Source organism: Varanus komodoensis, unplaced genomic scaffold, assembly GCF_004798865.1.
Source record: "Varanus komodoensis strain SLA01 unplaced genomic scaffold, ASM479886v1 scaffold4, whole genome shotgun sequence".
NCBI lineage: Eukaryota > Metazoa > Chordata > Lepidosauria > Squamata > Varanidae > Varanus > Varanus komodoensis.
Window position 1 is genome coordinate 9,853,143 of NW_025335941.1, and position 20,251 is coordinate 9,873,393.

General features: G+C 38.1%; 1 protein-coding gene across 1 annotated transcript in view; it reads right to left on the reverse strand.

Annotated features, from left to right (window-relative positions):
* Positions 1–560: 560 nt before the first annotated feature.
* The window catches only part of TRAPPC10 (trafficking protein particle complex subunit 10), a 51,209-nt gene continuing 31,518 nt past the window's right edge, over positions 561–20,251 (reverse strand). Inside the window, exons 14-23 of the mRNA XM_044441605.1 lie at positions 19,489–20,003; positions 15,969–16,110; positions 14,920–15,078; positions 13,018–13,247; positions 11,957–12,057; positions 11,360–11,486; positions 8,257–8,427; positions 7,589–7,766; positions 5,518–5,712; positions 561–4,681 (exon numbers count right to left, since the gene is read on the reverse strand). Coding sequence (XP_044297540.1) covers positions 4,443–4,681; positions 5,518–5,712; positions 7,589–7,766; positions 8,257–8,427; positions 11,360–11,486; positions 11,957–12,057; positions 13,018–13,247; positions 14,920–15,078; positions 15,969–16,110; positions 19,489–20,003 — 2,057 coding nt within the window. The 3' untranslated portion in view covers positions 561–4,442. The remainder of the gene's footprint in view (positions 4,682–5,517; positions 5,713–7,588; positions 7,767–8,256; positions 8,428–11,359; positions 11,487–11,956; positions 12,058–13,017; positions 13,248–14,919; positions 15,079–15,968; positions 16,111–19,488; positions 20,004–20,251) is intronic.

Below are 20,251 nucleotides of genomic sequence, written 5' to 3' on the forward strand. Positions count from 1 at the left end.
ACAAAAGGTCCCAATAAGGACGAAGCATGTTTGGTGCTTGCACATTCTGCTTACCAACTGCTGAATGGAATAGTGTGACTTGGAGTGCAAGCCCCTTTTGTTTCAAGTCCCACTTGTGTAATGCTAGTGCATGGCTTTTAATGTTAGCAGCCTGGGTTCTGCAGATGGAGCATGTTGGAATGCACAGTAATTACAGCAGGTATTCTGTTTTCTCCAGTGAGGACACTGCAAACTTCATGCATCATTTTAGCACTTTTTACACCATGAAAAATGTTTACGAAAAAGATGTGAAAGAAAAGCAATGAAGGGTTAACCAATACTCTGTGTTAAACATTATTTGTACCTTTAGATAATTGAATCTTACTACTTTACAGCAGTGAATAGTTCTTTAATATGTTAAGTATGACACTAATATGAATGTGTCATAATGATCTTTCAAAGATGGTCACATTTCATGGTTTGAAAGAGCCAGAAAAATCTCAAGCCTAAATAAAGTGTTCCAAGAAAACCTGTTCATACAGATCAGAGATACAGCCAGAAAGGGAGCACTAGTCTCAAAATACTTAAAATAGATTTATTAAGAAACTAATGCATTTCAGTCAACTAATGCATATATTATTTATGGCCTTCCTCAGTAAAATTCTTTTAAAAGTCTTCAGAAAACTCTGTAGTGTTCCTATGTACCTATGAAGATACAAATATTTCATTTCTGTCATGGGCGGATGACATTCAGTCTGGATTAAGTCACAGCTACACTGTATTGTGAAGTATTCCAGGGTCTGTTGCTTGAAGATCCAATTGCCTCCTGACTGGAGCTTCAGAGGGGCAATGATAAGACAGAACTCAGCTCCTCCCTCAGCACATTCCATACTACAGCATCCTTTTCAACAGCAATAATTGACAGTTGCCATTGGTGCTCTCCAGGGATACCTTAGGACTATCAAATTTAGTACAGCACAGGTTGAAACGAAGTGCAAGTATAAGTCTGCTCACTTGATGGGAATTCAGCATCCTTAACCCTTCAGTTCCCTAACCCTTCAAACTGTATTTTGAACATTAGTAAGGGGCGGAAGGTAGGAGACTGACCCCCTTCCGCACTCTGTAAACAGAATAGCTATAACGGGATTCCACCTATATATAGCCTTGCTAGAGGAGTGCTGCTAGACATTTGGTTGTTTATTGCTGCAGCAGACTGCCACAATTACCCCCCAGGAACCTGTTTTAATTTGATTTAGTCTCTTTATCCCCAAATCATTTCAGTAGCTTTGTTTGTAACCCCCATAGAGGCATGACTATTCACTTTTAAGCAGGAAATGCCTAAAAATCAGTAAGTTATTATGATAGGGTAGCCACATTCCCCTTTCATGGCTGGGTCACTTCAAAGAAAATGTCCCTCACAATGTAAGAGCTACTCTAAGTCAGCCCCCGATTCATCTGTAGTGGCTCCTCACGGCAAGGATGCATTTCTGAAAACTCTGAAATATACAAAGGCTTGTCAAATGATAGTCTGGTACCCAGTTTCACAAGATACCAACTCACTCCATAAAAGAATGTTTATTGATCTCTCTCTGAAGGAGATACGGCACATTCAAGGGTTAAGTCTCATGTACCATATTTAAGGTAATTGTCTTAAGGTAGTTTGGTACTCTAGCAGCTCGGTATGATCTTGTATAAGAAATAAATAGGAAGATACAGCAGATGCTACTATCTGAAAAGCTGCCTGAAATAACTGACCATTAGCTTAACTTACAGATTTAGGCCCTCTTATTACTCATAAGTCTCAAATGAGGATACACACAACAGTTGAATGTCAGGAAAACTGTAGGAATTTGTTTAAAATATTCAAGATTTTTATTCACTTTATCCACTGCTTTTCTGTGTTTTTATAGACAGTTTATTCCCCAAGTTTCATGGCACCACTTTAAATCAGAAATAAAAATTTGTAATAATGTTTCTGAATATCCTTTCCCTCCTATTTACTTCTCTATGTTTAATCCTGTGCATAGCATCATAGGATCTTACAGAAATGCAGATAGGAAATACCACAAGTATCACATTAAGTTCAACAACTTCCATAGAAGGAGTTAATTTTTCCAGTCACAAATGTGTGAAATTCACAAAAATTGTACTCCTTTAACCCATTTGATACTTATTTACAAGCTTGAAAGTTATCTATAAATAGTATAATCCATAATTTCAAATACACATTGGAAATCAAGCCATTTACATCTTTACCCAGAAAACCAATCCCCATTTCTTTCTGTACACAAGTATCTGCTCAAGTAGTGATTAGATTACACATCTGTAGTATTTTAGTGAATTTCATCGTTACAGCATAAACGTGAAAATGTCATGCTGCTCTAAAACCAAACTAGTGAAAACATCCACAGTAACTGCTTATAAAACCCTATCTTGTTTTAGGAACTTTCACAAGAAATAAGGTTGTTCATTATATTCAAAATGTACTTTTGTACTGAAACCTTTGTTCACAAATGTTCAATGCAGAAGGACCACTTCCAGTTTAAATACATTTTATGGTTTAAATGAAAAACTTTAGTTATACACATACCAACATTGTATAGCTTCATTAATCCTTACAAGTAAAAGAACATGATAAAGATAGGCAATTTTTTTGAAAAAGGTTTGACATCTTGCTCTATTCTTTCCAAGTAAATTAAAGCAAATTACGAACAAAGAGACAGGAAATCTCCAGTGGTAATTTCATGAAATTAAGAAAAGGAATTTTGAAATACAACTTCAAGTTTCTAGTCCAGGAAGAAAAGAACTGAAACGTAAACTAAGTTAAGTTACTTTACATTTCAGTATCATGAACTACTGGAAAATGTATTGGAAAAATAACTTGCCTACTTCAGTTGTTCTGTATGTGAGAAAAGTAATCAAGAAAAATAGTGCACAATGTTGGAACAGATATAACACATTCAGACAAATACTTCAAAAGATTTGGATTTTGGTTCCCTACTGTCTTGTGTACCCAAGACATTAAAGCCTATGGTAACAACTAAAGATTTGCATTATTCCTGCAAAGTTTGTTCATATGACAGAGACTCCTAACTAAAAGTCTATGAATGTTGCCAAAAGAAAATAAAAGTGTAGGCCAGTAACAGGAGTGAATAGCAGCTAGGACTGTAGCAGTGAATTTTAGAGAAATGCTTATGTACAAAAATACATAGTTTCTGAGAACTGGAAAAGGTTCTACACACTAGACTTATTTACAAGCTTTAACTTTTACATGAATAAAAACACATTTATTTTATCTTTGATTTCTGGAGCAGGGTATACACAGACATTGTATCAGATTAGTTTAGACTTTTTAAAATAATCATTTGTACAATAAATTTACAACTGAAAAATAATCAGTTGGTATAACTGTAGTTTGCTGGACCAGAAGAAGTTAAATTACAACCTTAATTTTTCCCATAACAGACTGGAAAAAAGCAGTCGAGTAAGGCTTTCTACAACCCATGCCTTTATTTGCTGCTTCTCATATTATTCTAGAATAAGGTGCAAATATATATATAAAGATATATGGCTCTGTAGTCCACAATAATTTAACAGTAGTTGGGACACAGGACAGAAACAAACTTTGGTTTCAAAAATATCAAGTGAAATACTGAATAAAAAGCTATGTAATCAGATTCAATATAGTAACATCTAATCATTTGTATCAGTCTTGGGCAAAACCTTTTTGTCCAGAGAACACTTATTTCTAACTTAACCACTTACGTGCCATTTCACTACTTGCATTGAGGGAGGGAGGAGCAAGAGTGAGTGTTTCTCCAGTGAGTCTAAGTAATGGCTCTTTATATGGTACGAATTCAAGAGCATTAATGGGCTAATAAATTTCATACATCCCAAGGCACAGAAGAAGTTAAGTCTCCAAGAAAAAATATATACATATTTAAAATATTGTAAATAGCTGTGGGATTAAGAATCACTCACTCTGTTGTACAGAAACGTGAAAAGTTATTCTGGTCCAGGAAACCAGACAGTCGTGTGACTAAAAAGGCACACATTTCAGTCATTAACAGCCACACTGCAAGGCTTCTATTGTATGTCAACCTGAAATATTCTTTGAACAGAAACCTAATTATTCCCAAAGAAATAGCAGTTCTGGAAGCTGTTTGAATTAAAGAACTAACTGCAGTAAGCATTTTTTATTTCACCAGCAGGATGATAGAGAAAAAAATCTCAAATTCATTTTACACAAACAACCTAAAGTAGCAATATAAACTAGCTGACACAAGCATCACTGTACATTTAAATTGATACAATTGTCTGATACTTCCAGGGCCTGTAAGGATCAAGTTGTTCTAGGCCTTGTTAGCGTAGAATGGTTCAATGAAGAACAATCAGATTGTGATCCCTTAAAGTGCATTCATTTTCAAGTCTTGTGCATATTTATACACATCTAGAGAGAGCTATCATGTGACATTGACTTCCAGAATATGGTCATCCTTGCTGGGAATGACAAGGATTTGCATGCCAGAGCTAGAGTTGAAGACCTGCCCTGGAAAAAAAGCCTGCAGCCGGGGCATCGGCAAACCCTTGTGTTCAGCACTGGCTGCTGAATGTATGCTGCCCCTGCTCTTTATGCTACTGTTGTCGGCTTGATCGTCCATATTTTTGTCCACAGAGAGGTTGTCATTTTCAATCCAGCTATCTGTTTAAAAACAGAAATTCAGAGCTTTATTCTGCGTACATCTGCAATGTTAATACAATCAATGTACTAAACCACAATGCCAACTACAAAAGCAGACCGCATTGCATCATGTATTATTTACAGAAGTGCTTAAAGAGTGTACAGAAGTGAGCTCCGAAGAAATGACTAGGTGAGACAGTCCATGCCATCAGCTCCTGCAAAAACCATCAGTAGTCTGAGAGAGTCCAGCTGGGGCATCCACATTCTCAAGAGACTTGGATGCATCAAAGGGAGAGCAAAAAGAAGCCCAAGAAAGGGAGCTTGTGTTATCAGTCCCTGGAGAGACCAAGGGCACAAGGAGTTCTACTGTTTTATTGGTTTGTCTTTTTCCTTTCCTTAGTTTTTTTTTAAGTGCCTTGGCAAAGGGCAGTAAATAAAGGATTGGCAGTGAACAGAGAAACCCTAGTTACTAAGGCCAGTAAATATAGAGTTCTGTGCACTTATTAGAATTCCCACATGTAAAACAAACGTTAAAACATCATTCAAGTATTTGCCAGTCCTTGGGAGCATCCAAGGACATGATTGTGCACAATGTATCCGTCATCAGAACAAAGAGTGCTATTACAGCCTTTAAAGTATGGCAATTCAATCAGCCAAAGCATATTACTTCTGACATGCTTGAAAAATTGCAAATGGCTATTTTTTGTTACCAAAATCTAACTGCTTAAGTATTGTCAATAACAACCCAAAGGGTTTTATCCAACTGTGTCAATTCCACTAGTGCAAATGACAAAGCACTAGCGGAAACCATGAATTCTCAGGTTTCTCACATCACATTTAAATGGATACATTCTTACCAGCATCAAGCTGCATAGAGTGAGCCGAGTGATGAGGGAGATATTTAAATAATCTAACATCTGGAAAAGGGAGGTATCCAGCAAAGAGTGGCATTACTTCCATGTGTACTTTGTGAGTTGCTTGAACTGCTACTGGCATAGATATTACCCCTGAGCTCTTCCCACAGACTGCCCAGTTACTACTGTTGTCCACAACTGAAAAAAGGGAAAAAAACTATTAAAAGAATGCAGTGACCGTAGCTTATTTTTCATGTACTTTTGCACAACTATACAAATTACAGTTATAAATGCCCTGTATGAACATACACACATGGGAGTTTCTTCACAAGTTTTATAAGAGAGTTGGTGATGTCATGTGATCAAACTGATCCTATTAGGATTTGATGGTTCCAGAAGATCATTTATCTGTTTGTTACATTTATATTCCACTTTTATTCCAAGAAGCCCAAGGTGGTGTACATTAACTTTCATTCATGGTTTCCATAGTTTTCAATGGTGGTTTCCATTTCAACCTCACAATAACCTCATACGAGGTAGGTTAGGTCAGACCGAGTCAGCAACTGGGCAAATGTCACCTGAGCTTAATGGCAAATGAGGACTTGAACCCAAATTTCCCCAGTTCTAGTCCAATAACAGTGCAAGTCCCTAGTAGGAAATTTGTATCTGATGGGACAGAATGGGAAAGAGACCAAAAAGCTGGTTTGGGGAAGTATGATGACAAATAACAAACAAAACCCTTCAAATCAAAAGCTACACATACTGTTTTAGTGACATACCTGGAAGTATGCCATAGCTGATACACAGGTTATAACAGTATTTTTAGCACCTCTAACTGGTGGCTGGTGAGCTATTAATGTGAATATATGTACTAAGAATACTGCTAATAAACCTTAATTCAAACCTTGAAAGAGATTATAGAATCATTTATGCTATTATGGGGTATGCTATTATGCTCCATGGGACTTACATCTGAGTAAACATGAACAACATGGTGCTAAAAGAATTCAGCAAAGCTGTATACTGTCGCCCTGCCTATTTAACTTATATGCAGAGCACATCATAAGAAAGGTGGGACTAGATGAATCACCAGTTAGAATTAAGATTGCTGGGAGAAATATCAACAACCTCAGATATGCAGATGATACCACTCTCATGGCAGAAAGTGAAGAGGAACTAAAGAGCCTCTTGATGTGGGTGAAGGAGGAGAGTGCAAAAGTTGGCTTGAAACTCAACTTTAAGAAAACTAAGATCATGGCATCCGGTCCTCTCACTTCCTGGCAAATAGATGGGGAAGAAATGGAGGTAGTGACAGGTAGTGCGGCTCCAAGATCACCGCAGACGGGGACTGCAGCCAAGAAATTAAAAGATGCTTGCTCCTGGGGAGGAAAGCTATGGCAAATCTAGACAGCATACTAAAAAGCAGAGACATCACCCTGCCAACAAAAGTGCGTATAGTTAAGGCTATGGTTTTCTCAGTTGCAATGAATGGCTGTGAAAGTTCGACCATAAGGAAGGCTGAGCGCCAAAGGATTGAGGCCTTTGAATTGTGGTGCTAAAGGAGACTCCTGTGAGTCCCTTGGACTGCAAGGTGATCAAACCAGTCAGTCCTAGAGGAGATCAACCCCGACTGCTCTTTAGAAGGCCAGATACTGAAGATGAAACTCAAATACTTTGGCCACCCAATGAGAAGGAAGGACTCCCTGGAGAAGAGCCTAATGTTGGGAACAATAGAGGGCAAAAGAAGAAGGGGACGGCAGAAAATGAGGTGGCTGGATGGAGTGACTGAAGCAGTTGGCGTGAGCTTAAGTGGACTCCAGGGGATGGTGGGGGACAGGAAGGCCTGGTGGAATGTTGTCCATGGGGTCACGATGGGTCGGACACGACTTTGCGACTAACAACAAAAAAAAGATTTCTTTGGGGAAGCTGCACCATTTTCATATTGTAATGTCCTGTGATTTCAAAGGAAAAGCAATGTTTTTATTGTTGGTCCCATGATTATGATTCAAAAGGGCAACCAAAATCTAACTGAATATCCTAAACACAAGCCATAAAGTTCAATCACTAGGCCTACCTTCATACATTAGTTTTGTTGTACAGTATCCATCAGATTCTGATAATGCTTCATCTTTATCCACATCCAGGAGGTCTGAAAGGCGGGTTATTGACACCTCCAATGAGCAAAGTGAGCCTGTTTTACAATATTCTGCTCCTAATGCTGGCGAAATCTCAGCTTTCACGTTATATAATGTCTGGCAGGAGCACAATGATATGCATGGTTAATAGGTATAGAAGATGCATTTTTCCCATACAGTGTAATTGATCAAGAAAGAATCCAACTGCAAACAGATGGATAGGGTGCAAGGAAGTTGCTTACCATCTAGCTAAATTAGTGTGATGTATTACACTCACTATATGATAAGCTGCCTAAAACAGGTCCACAGTGCTAGCAAGTGCCCTGCACTGTGGCTTGGCACACATACAGCATTTGAATGTTGTATGACACATGACTTAATTTACCCGCAGAAGCTGTTGCATTGTGCTGGCTGTCTTCCGACAACATTCAAATAACCTGTGGCCATCATCAAAAAGTTCAGCAATGGTACAGAGACGCCTCATGATGACTATTCACAAATAAGTCCTGCTCTTTCACAGATTTTTAATGTGCATTTCCTGATTTTGCTTGCTTCCACTTGACGTTATCTAGTTTAGTTATTCGATATCATGGTAACAGCAACTTACAAAAAAGTTTTCCAATTGAAATTCATAAGTGTATGGCTTCAGAGTGAGTGAATGCTCTTCCGATGGTGCTGAATGAAAGCTCATTGAAAACTGGCACTGCAAGAATGAGGGAAGTTCTTGTGTCCATTTCAGTTCCCAGACAAAAAATACTGTTTGCTTACTGTAGATATGCTGCAAGGAAAAGTTTTTAAACACATTAAGTATCAGTGAATTTGTCAGTAGCCACTTTGTGCCAGCTACCAAAGGGTAAAACAGATTTTTTAAAGAATTATGAAACACCAGGTAGCTTTCCAGAGACATTTAAAATTAGTTCTTGTTTGTTTGAAACATTTATATGCCGTCCTTCACTATCACATCTCAGGACAGCTTACAAGATTAAAACCAATAGTCATAAGAACAATCAATAAAACAGTACATTAAAATTTTTATAAACCAATACAGATAAATCAAAAGCGACTGTGAACCACTAAAAATACTAATTTTTAAAATAACTATTAAATTAAAAGGTTTTGGCCTGGCACCGAAAAGAGTATAAACTTGGCACCAGGCGTACCTCTCTAGGAAGTACATTCCAGAGTCTGGGCGCCACAGCAGAGAAGGCCCTACTTCGAGTAGATGTCCTTTTTACCTCTCTTAGAGAGAGGCAGGGCTTCTCCTATAGATCTTAAGGGGCGTGAAGGCATATAAGGAAGGAGATGTTCCTTTAGGTATCCTGGTCCCAAGCTGTTTAGGGCTTTATAGGTCAAAACCAGCACCCTGAATTGGGCCTGGACTTCAACTGGAGCTGGTAGAGGACTGGCATTCTGTGAGAGTAACGGCTGGTCCCCATCAGCAGCCTGGCAGCTCAAACAGCTGAAAAGCTTTATACTTTTCAGTACATCACCTTAGTGTTAGAAATATTTGCTTTATGATGCTACAGGAATCCAAAGACAATCCCCTGTTAAAATAACCATCTCATATGGAACTTAATTTTACTTATCACACCCAGTTTTTAAGAGCCAGGTTATTTATTTATTTGTATTTGGTTTTCAAAGGAGCACATAATAAAAATCCACACAGAAGTACAATACAATTAGAGATATGTTGATGTGTTTGACACTTTTCTCTGGTTCCTAGCAATTAGGATATTCAGGCTTTAGGTTCCCTTCTCCGGAAATTGGGAACAGAAACTGCAGATGGTTTCAAAGGCTGTCTGATTACAAAAGAAGCACACACATGCACAACACACACCAAGGAATGGCCTTTCCTTAAGTTAATGGACAATATTTGGAGACAAGCACAAAGATAACTGCCAGTTTATAAACTTAAAAATACAAGTTATTTGTACCGCCATTACAGAAAGCAACTGTCTTTTAGTATTTATTCCATACAGGTTATGAAAGTCTGCCAGATCACAAGCTCAGTTTATACTGCCAATTCTTCTAGTGTTGATTACTTCTTACTTTTAAAAACCATGCTTTCAATTGAACTGCATACAGTAAAGCAAAGTAAGTCTGCACGATAGTAAAAGGATCCTATATAAGATTCTGAGTCTCCAATTTGTCTTAATTAAGCCCTCATTTGTGCAGGAAAAATGAGCTGGGTCATATGACACAACAGGTTACTGAACATATCACATTTAACCCTCATTTAGTAGCTGTATTACATGTGAGTTGCTTTGTACTTTAAAAATCTATGGTGCTCAGTTTCACAGAACATGCCATAACACCAGATGGCCCCAACTAGAGATTGCATATTCAAAACAAAGGCTGGGCACACACCACACATACCCTGGTTAACCATGAGTTCCATATGAACCAACCCAATTATCTATTTTTATTTGGCTGCAGAGGGACAGGCGGGGATGCCTTTTTCATCAGCTTGATGAGTAACTGCCCTTTAGTTTCCCTCTAGAACTATTTCCTGCAATACTTTCCCACAATTTATTGTGCAGGATTTAGTTCCCCAAATTAATCTTCTCTTCTTTTGTATTGCAGTTTTTAGATTGTTAAACATTACTTGAAATTGTAATTCACCTTCATTACATTGGCAGAAGGATGATATATAAATATCATAACTTAAAATGTATGAACACTCATCCATCACTCTCCAATATTTTCCCTTCCTGCCTATTCTTAACATGGAAGGGAATGTCTTATGTAAGTCTTTTTCTTCTTTGCAGTAAGAATTGGGATTCCAATCCCAAAATTCAGAACTAGAAAAATTACCAATAGCCTATCTTTTATAGAAAATGCAAATTAGTATATGATAAACGATTTATATACATTCATCACAAATTTCATGATTTGGGCCATATTATTTGCAATGCAGAATGTCAGTCCCACTGTGTATGCCATTGCTACCAGGCATGTTTTTCCTGTTTATTATTTGAAGGTAGGATTTTATAACTTGTAGAGTAGCCTTACAAAATATTAGCTATCAAAAAGATAAGATGCAATTCAAGAAACCAGCAACAGATCTGCAACCACGAGGATTCAAACAGAAAGAGTATCTTAAGCTGCTCGATCTTTTCAGAACCCCGTTCCCTCTGCTGGAAGCACAAATGATGAAATGAAAGCTGTGGTACTTTGGACAAGACTCTGGAGAAGAGAATAACACTGAGGAAAGTTGAAGAGAGAAACAAAAACGGGGAGACCAACTATGAGACTGACTGATTCCATAAAGGAAGCCACAGCCTTGAGTTCACAAGAGGCAGTCATGTCAAGGTCATTCTGGAGAGCATTCATTAACAGGGTCTCTATTAAACCAGAGACAACTTGATGGTAACAACAACACTTGCACTACAGTTCTTTATATTATTAAAACAGCATTTGAACCTGTTCAAGGACTGCAAGAAAAAGACAATGTCAGCAATATGCCAGAAGAGCACCTCAGGCATGCTTAAAGGGCTTCTGGGATCCCAGCCATTCTGTCTAAGTATGTTTCAGGAATCGTGGTAGTACACTTTTTAAGGCAGGATTTGTCTCTACTTGCACTTATAAAAAAGCTATGCAGCTTTGTGCTGCAATTTTCATCAGAAAGCCAGTTATTATGCTAGACTAGAAAGTGTTCCATTCTGGTTCCTTATAAATGTACAAAAACAAATGAACTTGAAGTACTTTACCTGTTCAGCTTTGGAATTCAGAGGTTCAAGACTTAAATTTGTGCAAATCCCAGAACTTTTGAGTCTACTGTCAGATAATTCAAAACAGATTTCTGACATGTTCTGCACGCAAACCTGTATATATTTCCTAAAATAAAGAAAACAATGTTTTAATATTGCAAACAGATATATATCTTGATAACCATTTTATTTGTCTATATGGTTTATTGCAGCAAGAGGCTTTAACAGAACAGAAAGCAGATGTTCTAAATTACTGTTTAGTCATGCAAATATATATTTAAATTAAACAGCAAATACAAATTCACAAAGTACAAATTATCTTCTTAGGCTAGGATCTCATTTGAAAGGTGAAAGAAAATACCCTGTCACATTAACTATCAAGTACATTGCTCGTATATGTCCTCTCAGGATCAAGTCCTACTGAATTTAATGGGGTTTGCTTTGCAATAAGTGGACTAAGATTCCAGCATAAACCACAAAAAGGAGTGTACAGGCCACGTTTTGACCGAAGCAGTATTTTCCAAACTCACTGTCCTTCATATAGGCATAAGAGATGCCATTATTATGGAAAGGAAAAAAAGACCTTGAGTAGTTTACCTTTTGCCTGCTGATAATAAGGAATGTTTTGCCTTAAAGGGTATACTGAATGTAAGTGCAATAATGGTGGAATAAATTGACCATGGACAATCAATGGTTACCTGTAGGAAAAACAGAATAAAATTATCTGTGATAATTAAAATGCTATGTTTCCAATTTCACACAGGTGAATATTTCTCACTGGGGATGGGGGTGTGGAACACACAAGAAATCAAATGCTTCCAAATAGTCTGAAGTACTAATCCTGGAAGTTTAGCAGGATCAGGCCTGGTTAGGCTCTGGACTGGAGACTTGAGTCCTGCATTGAGCAGGAGATTGGACCTGATGGCCTTCTAGGTCTCTTCCTGCTGTATGATTCTATGATTACTTCATTGACATCAGTGTCTTAAGTAGACTACAGCATAAAGCTCTATAAAGAAAGTTTTATCTGCTGGTAAGTTGGGTTAACAGCATGCACCTGGGACCCAGGCGATCTGGGTTCTAGTCCCCACTTTGGCATGGAGTCAGCTGGATGACTCTGGGCCAGTCACAGTCTCTCAGCCTAAGCTACCTCACAGGGTTCTTGTGAGGATCAGACTGAGAGCAGGAGGAAGTGTCAGGCACTTCTGAGTTCTTTTAGAAAAAAAAGGTGGAATATAAATCTAATAAATAAATGACCCAGAGTCCTTTTGCTACAGGATTATTGTCCTGTCACTCTACAGCCTCTATACAGCATATAAAAACTGTTTTATAGAGAGCTAACTGGAACAAGAGGCTTGCAAGTCCTTTCAAGTTATGTTAGTGTATTTCAACAATGACAAGCTATTTAAATTACTCAGAATAATGTAGAAACTGTACTATTTTATAAACACTTAGAGATAAAAGAAGCTGTAGAGCATAATCTTTAAAACATAAATACAATTTTTCCAGAAAACACCAACTACATCATGAAACATTCAACATCCAAAATTTAACCAATATTTACAATAGGAAAGTTAAATATTAACATATTTAAGTTTACCATTTTCATATTCTCTAGGCAAAACAAATCTTTAAAATTAATAATCAGTATTCATACTTACCTTCTGGTCAATTGTAGCCATGCAACTGTAAGATGTCTCCTTCTCTTTGCTTTTTCTCCAAACCTCTTTACTAACTAGATTCTCATTTTCCATTGTACACATTGGGCTTGATGGCAAATATAAAACTTCAAGCTCAAAGGTAATCACATGATAAGCAGGAGCCATTGGTAAGCCAATGCTTGTGATTTTTTCAGATGACTGAATCGTGAGGGATGCTTCTGATGCCTTTTCTACAATTTCATGAAACATAAATTAAGTACCATAATCCAAAACCTATTCTCTCACAAGGTATCTTCCAGGAGAAAGCTTATGAAGGTTGTATTCCAAAAAACAGGTATGCACATTCAATATTAAAGATGAAGCTGAGCAAATTAAATGCCCAGGCTGTAGTTTGCAAAATCTGAAACAGTATTATTTGACAAATCAGGTTTCTAAGTAGCTTCCACAACTAGATCTGATACTTTGGTTTGTGCAAATTGGTTTGGCATTATACGTATCTTAACAAACCACTCTGGGTAGGAGTTTTCACATTTCACACTAAACTATATTGGCCATAACCCATGCTAAGGTGGCTGCTATGCAAACAACCCAAAGTGAGCCCAACAGATGACTGGGCAGACCATGGGTTAAATTCACACCTCCCTCTCCCATGGTCCTCCTGGAAATATTCTAGGAGACTCCATCAAAGGACCAACTCTCTGGGTCTGTGTCCAAGGTTGGTACCTGCTGCACTTAGAAAGCAGGTACTCCCGCCCCAGAAAACTGCCAAGCTGAGGCTTTCAACTGCCAGGCAACCAAAAGTGTGCACTTGTAGAAGTCCAGCAAAAAATTATTTAATAAAACTTTATATACAAAAATATTTGTACACATTATGGGCATTTTTCCAAAAATTGGCCAAAACCCTTCCAATGTGTTCCTTTGGCACTGTCACAGGCTGTTAAAATAGACTGCAAAAATGACTATCAAGTTGAAGACCATAATCATTGAAAAAACTCCAAGTTAAGGGAGGAAACGTTATGGTGAGTCAAATGTGCTTGCAGTTGCAGAAGGGGACAGCAAACCAGTATCAGTTGCCCCAAAGTGCTTTTGCCGACTGCTCTAACCATTTCCTGGTACACTTCTCGAGCTAAGTCAAAAGGATTTGGATGACCATCATAGGTAAAATAACCCCAATAAGCTTTGGGTGCCAGGGTGGCGTGTTGCCCATGAACATACCAGCCTGCAAGAAATAGTGCGAGTTCACATGATACCACAACCCACTATAGCTTGTCACCCACATTGAGTTGTTGCATCATGCAAACTAGGTGATCATTCCACCCTTGAAAGCTGCTTCTTGGAGATGAATAACAGGGAAAGACTGTTATTCAGGGAAAGACAAAGGGATTCCTTTAGTGGTTTCCCATTAGCAGCTCTCTACAGCTAAACAAAGTAATGAAGTCCGTAGAGTGTGTTTAATGCTCAGGAGGATTTGACATAAGACCTGCAATTAAGGAAACATCACTGGGGTGGGGGAAGGGGCTGAGAGAGCAGTACATAAGTTTATCTATTGGAAACTCTTGTGCCTTTATCAACTGATGACAACTCAAGGCTCAAGACTGTTTCCAAAGGTAATTTTCCTATAGTGTGTTTCTGAACTGTATCCTGTGCAGGGAAGAGGACAAAGAAGCAAAACAGGAGAAGTACTTTTAGTCTAGTTGCACACTACATTGTACCTCTTGCCTGGGTGGTGTGGCCAACAAGCATAATCAGAAATTTAAACAAGGTATAGTAGATTTAAGATGCTATTGTAAAATAGGCTGCTATGCCATTCCTACAATTATTCCTGTGTTGGTCCAGGTTTTTTACATCTTGGCTGCAGGAATTGCTCTTTCCCCAAAAGACTAAAATTTTAAAAGCGCCTACCCTTCATGTTTGAGTAAATCACAGCTTTACTCTCTGGATGATACAGGATTGGCATGGCATCAGCATTACTTAGCTGCAGGGCATCTCCATTCTTTATGGTGTAGTGGCCAGTAGTCACTGTAAATTTTACTTTCTGAGGAATTCCAGCCAAAAGGCTGTCTGAAAAAATGTGAGGTGAAGTGAAATATAGTTAATGTTGTTGTTGTCTCAGAACAGATACAGTAAGTTGAGAAAACCGAGAAACAGTCTTTACTAATAGGTTCTTCACGATCCCTTTCTGACTATATTGGTCAATGTCTTAAAAATATCAAGGATATAAAATCAGTTACTTTAACTTGGAGAAACCTTTCCATCTTCACTGTCTCTTATCCTGTAATCGTATGAAAGGTTTTAAGATTCAGTAAGTTAACTATGCAACCTCAAAACCTACACAACAAGTGCCTATACAATCCAGGGCACATTTCAAGATCCTCCCTCTCTGAGTTTTTAGGTAAATGAGAAACCACATGGCTTCACATAGTAAAACAGCTTGAACAAACACTAAAACTGAGAAAAGGAAAATGAGTGAAGGCAAGCCACCCATTCCACTATGTTTTATATTCTAGCCATGCTTAGATATTGCAATAGATATTGTAGGAATCCATCTCAGAAGAATGGTAGTCCCACTTAACTAGCAGAACAGTCAACGGAAAGATTTGACACTACTGATGTAAAATATGTGCATTTGTTCTAAAGCAACAGGCACATAGGTGCCTAATTACACAAGTTATTAGCAGCAGCTTTGAAAGATTATGAGTATACCAAATCTAACTGAATTTTATCTATTTAGGTTACCCTTCAGTAAAACTATCAAGGCTGTAAGCAACAAATACATTAGACTGAAGATAAATTTCAAAATATTAAGCATTGGTATATACAGCTAACTATATAAAATTTGGTCCTCCAAATTAGTTCAAATATTATCCAGTATCTTTAAAGTTAAGTAATAACTAGTTTAGACACATTGTAAGAGAAATAACCAGATACATCTTCTAATGAATTTTACCTACCAGTACATGGTTCCACTTTTAGTTGTGGCTCCTGAGAATAGACATCATACTGCACAATTGGATAAATATGAGGAAGAGCGAACTGCATTCTGCCCACTGAAATACATAACTGCCTGAGTGTGTATGTCCCAGGTTCTTTGCCCTATGAGGAATGTTTAAAAATACATAAATTTGAGAAGCACTTTAAGATTTCTACAAGGAGGTCACTTGTAGAAAAAACTAAACACACATTTCTTAGTACCCACACAGCATGTAACACAAAATAGGCTGCATCCTCATTTTGAAACTGAATAACTGAGATCAGCTGATTTAGACAACACAACATACTATGATCTTTCTTAACACCGTTACTCCTTTTCTGTTAGGTAGAGCATGGTAAAATAGCACAAACCATGGTAACTATGCAGGGCTGCTTGTCATGTTGTGTGAACACAGCCATCATGCCCTCCATGTGTCTTAATAGTTTGCCTCATATTTTTATGTGGAGTAGCCACTATTAGGGTAGCTTTTAATGTGCATTTATTAAATTACACTCTGTCTCATTTGCTGCCTAAACAATAAATATGTAATAGTGAATTATTATTGATCAATAATAATAAATGATGTTATTCCTATAACATCAGCATGCACATGCAAATGAGGTTAATAATTGGCTTCATAAATAGTGAAATGCAGATAATTAATCTTTCCTGGAAAGCAATCTGTTCTCAACTATGCTGTTAAGGCGTACTTGTCAGTTCTATTTCAGGAACTTGAGCCAACATTTGTATTTATAGCTGCTGTTGAGCAGTTAGTGTTGCCCACTTAAATCATTTTCAGAAATTGTAATGCAGAACTCATTTATTTGCAATCCCTACCCACAGTCAGGAAATGGCTAACTGAATGATAGTACTATAAAAAACTGAAGGCACCGCTATGTATCTTTCTTTGGCAAAATCCAGTTTGGTAGCACTGGTTTTCTGACAACAAGCACAGTACATTCAAAACTATCTACAAAATCAACTCAATTAGACCTGCACTCTGTATTCAATGTTGCCGTGCATGGAAGGTGTCCAGTTAATCACGGCCATTGTCTGAGAATAGTAAAGGCTCTTACTCAGGTGTTGAAGCTAAGTGATTAACTGCACTCTAAGAATCAGGAATCCTTTATAAATCAAACTTCCAGTGAAGTTAAAGAATAACATTTAATGTTTCAAATCATGTAGTCTATTTTAAGTGGCATCCATCCAGTTTCAATTTCTGTTTCCTTCATTGCTGCTGCCTGCCACCTGTGAGCATAAAAGTTACGGACTTCCAGACATCCGAATATACTCTGCTACATGGGCTATGGAAAGCATGTATGGCCAGGCCAGCCAAGTCCATGTACCACACATGGGCTAGGCTGACTTATACATGTTTTTCCATCCCATAAGTTTTATTATATTTAAAGCAAGTGGCTATCATGAACTGGCCAATCTATTATTCCATCTTAATAAAAGCAAGAAACATACAAAATCTAAGACATCCAGAAGCAGGGAAGGATTTTGGTATGACACATGCTAATAAATTTGAATTGAACACTGATATGGGAAGTTCTCACCTATGGGCGGTTATTATTTTGATGAGTATCATGCTATACTGCTGTTTTCTTAACCCGTATCCTATGCATTTTCACTGAGAGTACAAAACCCAATCAACAACACGCCTAGCAATTCTATTTCTTTAAATACAAACTCAGTTTAGCATTCAATAATTCAAAGGAATCAAATCAGCATCAGTAGTATAAATGCTACAAATGACCAACCCACTGGCCTGGTTCAGCTCATATCCTGACTCACTAAGCTATGTAGAAACCATTTTTGCATGCATTACAGCCAAACCAGAACAGATCCCAGTTAACCAGTTTCCCTTTCAGTCTGCACCATAAATCTAGCTCTGTAACAAGCCAGGCTCTTAAACCAACTTCAAGCTGTGCATAACATCCTAGCCTGCTTGAAAGCTCGTAACCATAGTTTTCCATTTCAGACAAAATATAAACTATGGTTAATAAGAGATTTTCTGGTTTGATCACTGTGCCCTGTGAAAGAAAAAGCCAAGAGGGCAATTATCCACATTGTTTCAAACTGTTGAACAATGCCATGGTAAATGTGACATGAAGCAAGTACATCGTATTCAATCACAAACGTGTCAACTTCCTCTGTCTATAAATGTTCTAAGGGTTGCTTTAAACAGATAAAAAGGCTAATGGGGGAAAGTGAGTCCAGACTAGGGATGTGCGGGGCATCCATTTTGGGCGTGGGAATCCCTTGGATTCCCCAGGGTTGGCTCCAGCCCACTTCATCACAGCCCTAACTCCAGGATCCTGGCAAGTGTGCCCAGCATTTGTACAGCTGCACTGACACAGAAGAAGGTTGTTCATGCAGAGCTCACCAGGAATGGAGCCATGCATAACTGCTGTGCAAGCAGTATCTCTCTTCCATGCCATGGGCAGCAGCCTTTGTTTGTGCTGCTGTACCTGACATGAAAGAAGGGTGCCAGCAGTGCAAGCTTTATTCCATGAGCATTTATAGACTTCTTTTGGCTTGCTCTCCAAGACAGAGCTGAGCATGAGAGGAAGTCCATGAATGCTAGAGGGACAAATTCCAGTAGGTTTTGTCCCAATCATAGTCCAGATCTCACTCATCACTTCATAAATGATTAGCACATGAGCTTATATGCCCAAATATACTATTACTCCAATAGGTACATGTTGGAGATTACATGAGCGGAGCTACCTTAAACCAGGGGTCAGACTAGAGACCCCTTCTGACTGGCTTTGATTCTATGTTTCTATGCACTGGAAGAAACTCATTTGAATTCACAACTGTCCAGCACACGGCCCACAAGTATCAACATAGATATGTGATGCTAAGAATGCTAAAATGTTCCCACTGTGCCTAAGAGCTTAACTCTGCCAGATATCTAAAACAACTCCTCAGCTCTATCATATCTGCCTGAACTGCATATCACTTAAGTTCAGTAAGCTAGTGAAGTGCTAATATCACAATTAAACATAACTGTCTGGTAAGAATTTGGAGTGATGAATACAGATGTCACAAAAGCAGTTGCCCCTGGGTGGGAGGAGACTTGAACTCAACACAAAGTCTAAAAGATACAAAGTACAGTATTTTTAATGGCCTCTCATCACCATAAATAACTTAAATGACTACTAATAGGTATGTTTAAGGAAAACTGAAAAAGCTATCCATTAGGATGTTTGATAATGAGCACAGTATTTAGAAGAAATCAAATGTTTTAGTCAATTAGCTAAACCCTTAAGTTTAAAGAAGTGACAGGGCCTAAATGTGTTTTTGATAGCACTACCCTAAATTCCTATAGATGCATGTCACAGAACCCCAGCCAGATATCCCAGCACAATGAGTAGTTTATTTGTTCCAGCTGCAGCTTGGTCCAATAGGGAATGAAGAAGGAAGCAGCTGAGTTGCAAAGCTGAGGCAAGAGAGAAATACTTGGTTACAGCTGGCTTTCTGTAAAAACATACCTGGGTTCTGAAAGTTATTTTATTGACCCCTGGTTCCAGTATTAAGTTGCTACATTTTAACACGTGAGCACCGTCTTCCAGAGTCAGCCCCATGGGTATTTCCAAAGAAGAGCTGCTCTCCTGCCTTCGTAACAGCATGTGGACATTTTTGCAGATGATGCCTGTTGTGTTCAAAGAATTATCTGAGGGACTCCTTTCATACATCTCATACAACTCCAGCATTGGTAAGCTACTTCTTGAAAGTGAAAGACCTACAACTTCATTTGGAAAACTGATAATACCATTGGAAGTCTTGTGTTTTGTAAGCCATTCAGCTGTCTTCCGGTAGCTATTTTTTTCAATGCTGAAATGGACATTAATAACAATCTGATCCACATTCACTGGGATGGGCAGCTGATTTGCCAGGGTCAGTTCGATAGACAATGTCCCACCCACATGGACCACAGCATTAGGAGGATCAAAATGTAAATTTTTCAACTGTGCAAAGGAATGCATGGACAGGATAATTTTCTGACCTGGAAAAAACAGTAAAATGGGATTTATATTACTTTGTGAACTGTATCAGTTTTAACTAAAGCAATAGTCTCATTCTCTTATCAGGCAGGAAATAGACTTGACAATATCACTATGCTATAAATGATAACTGACAGCAGTTCCTAGAAGCCACTCCAAGATTCAAAATACAGTGCCCAATTCAACACTACTGCTAACACAATTTATCTATATATTTATTATATTTGGATGCTGCCCCACAGTCCGGGGG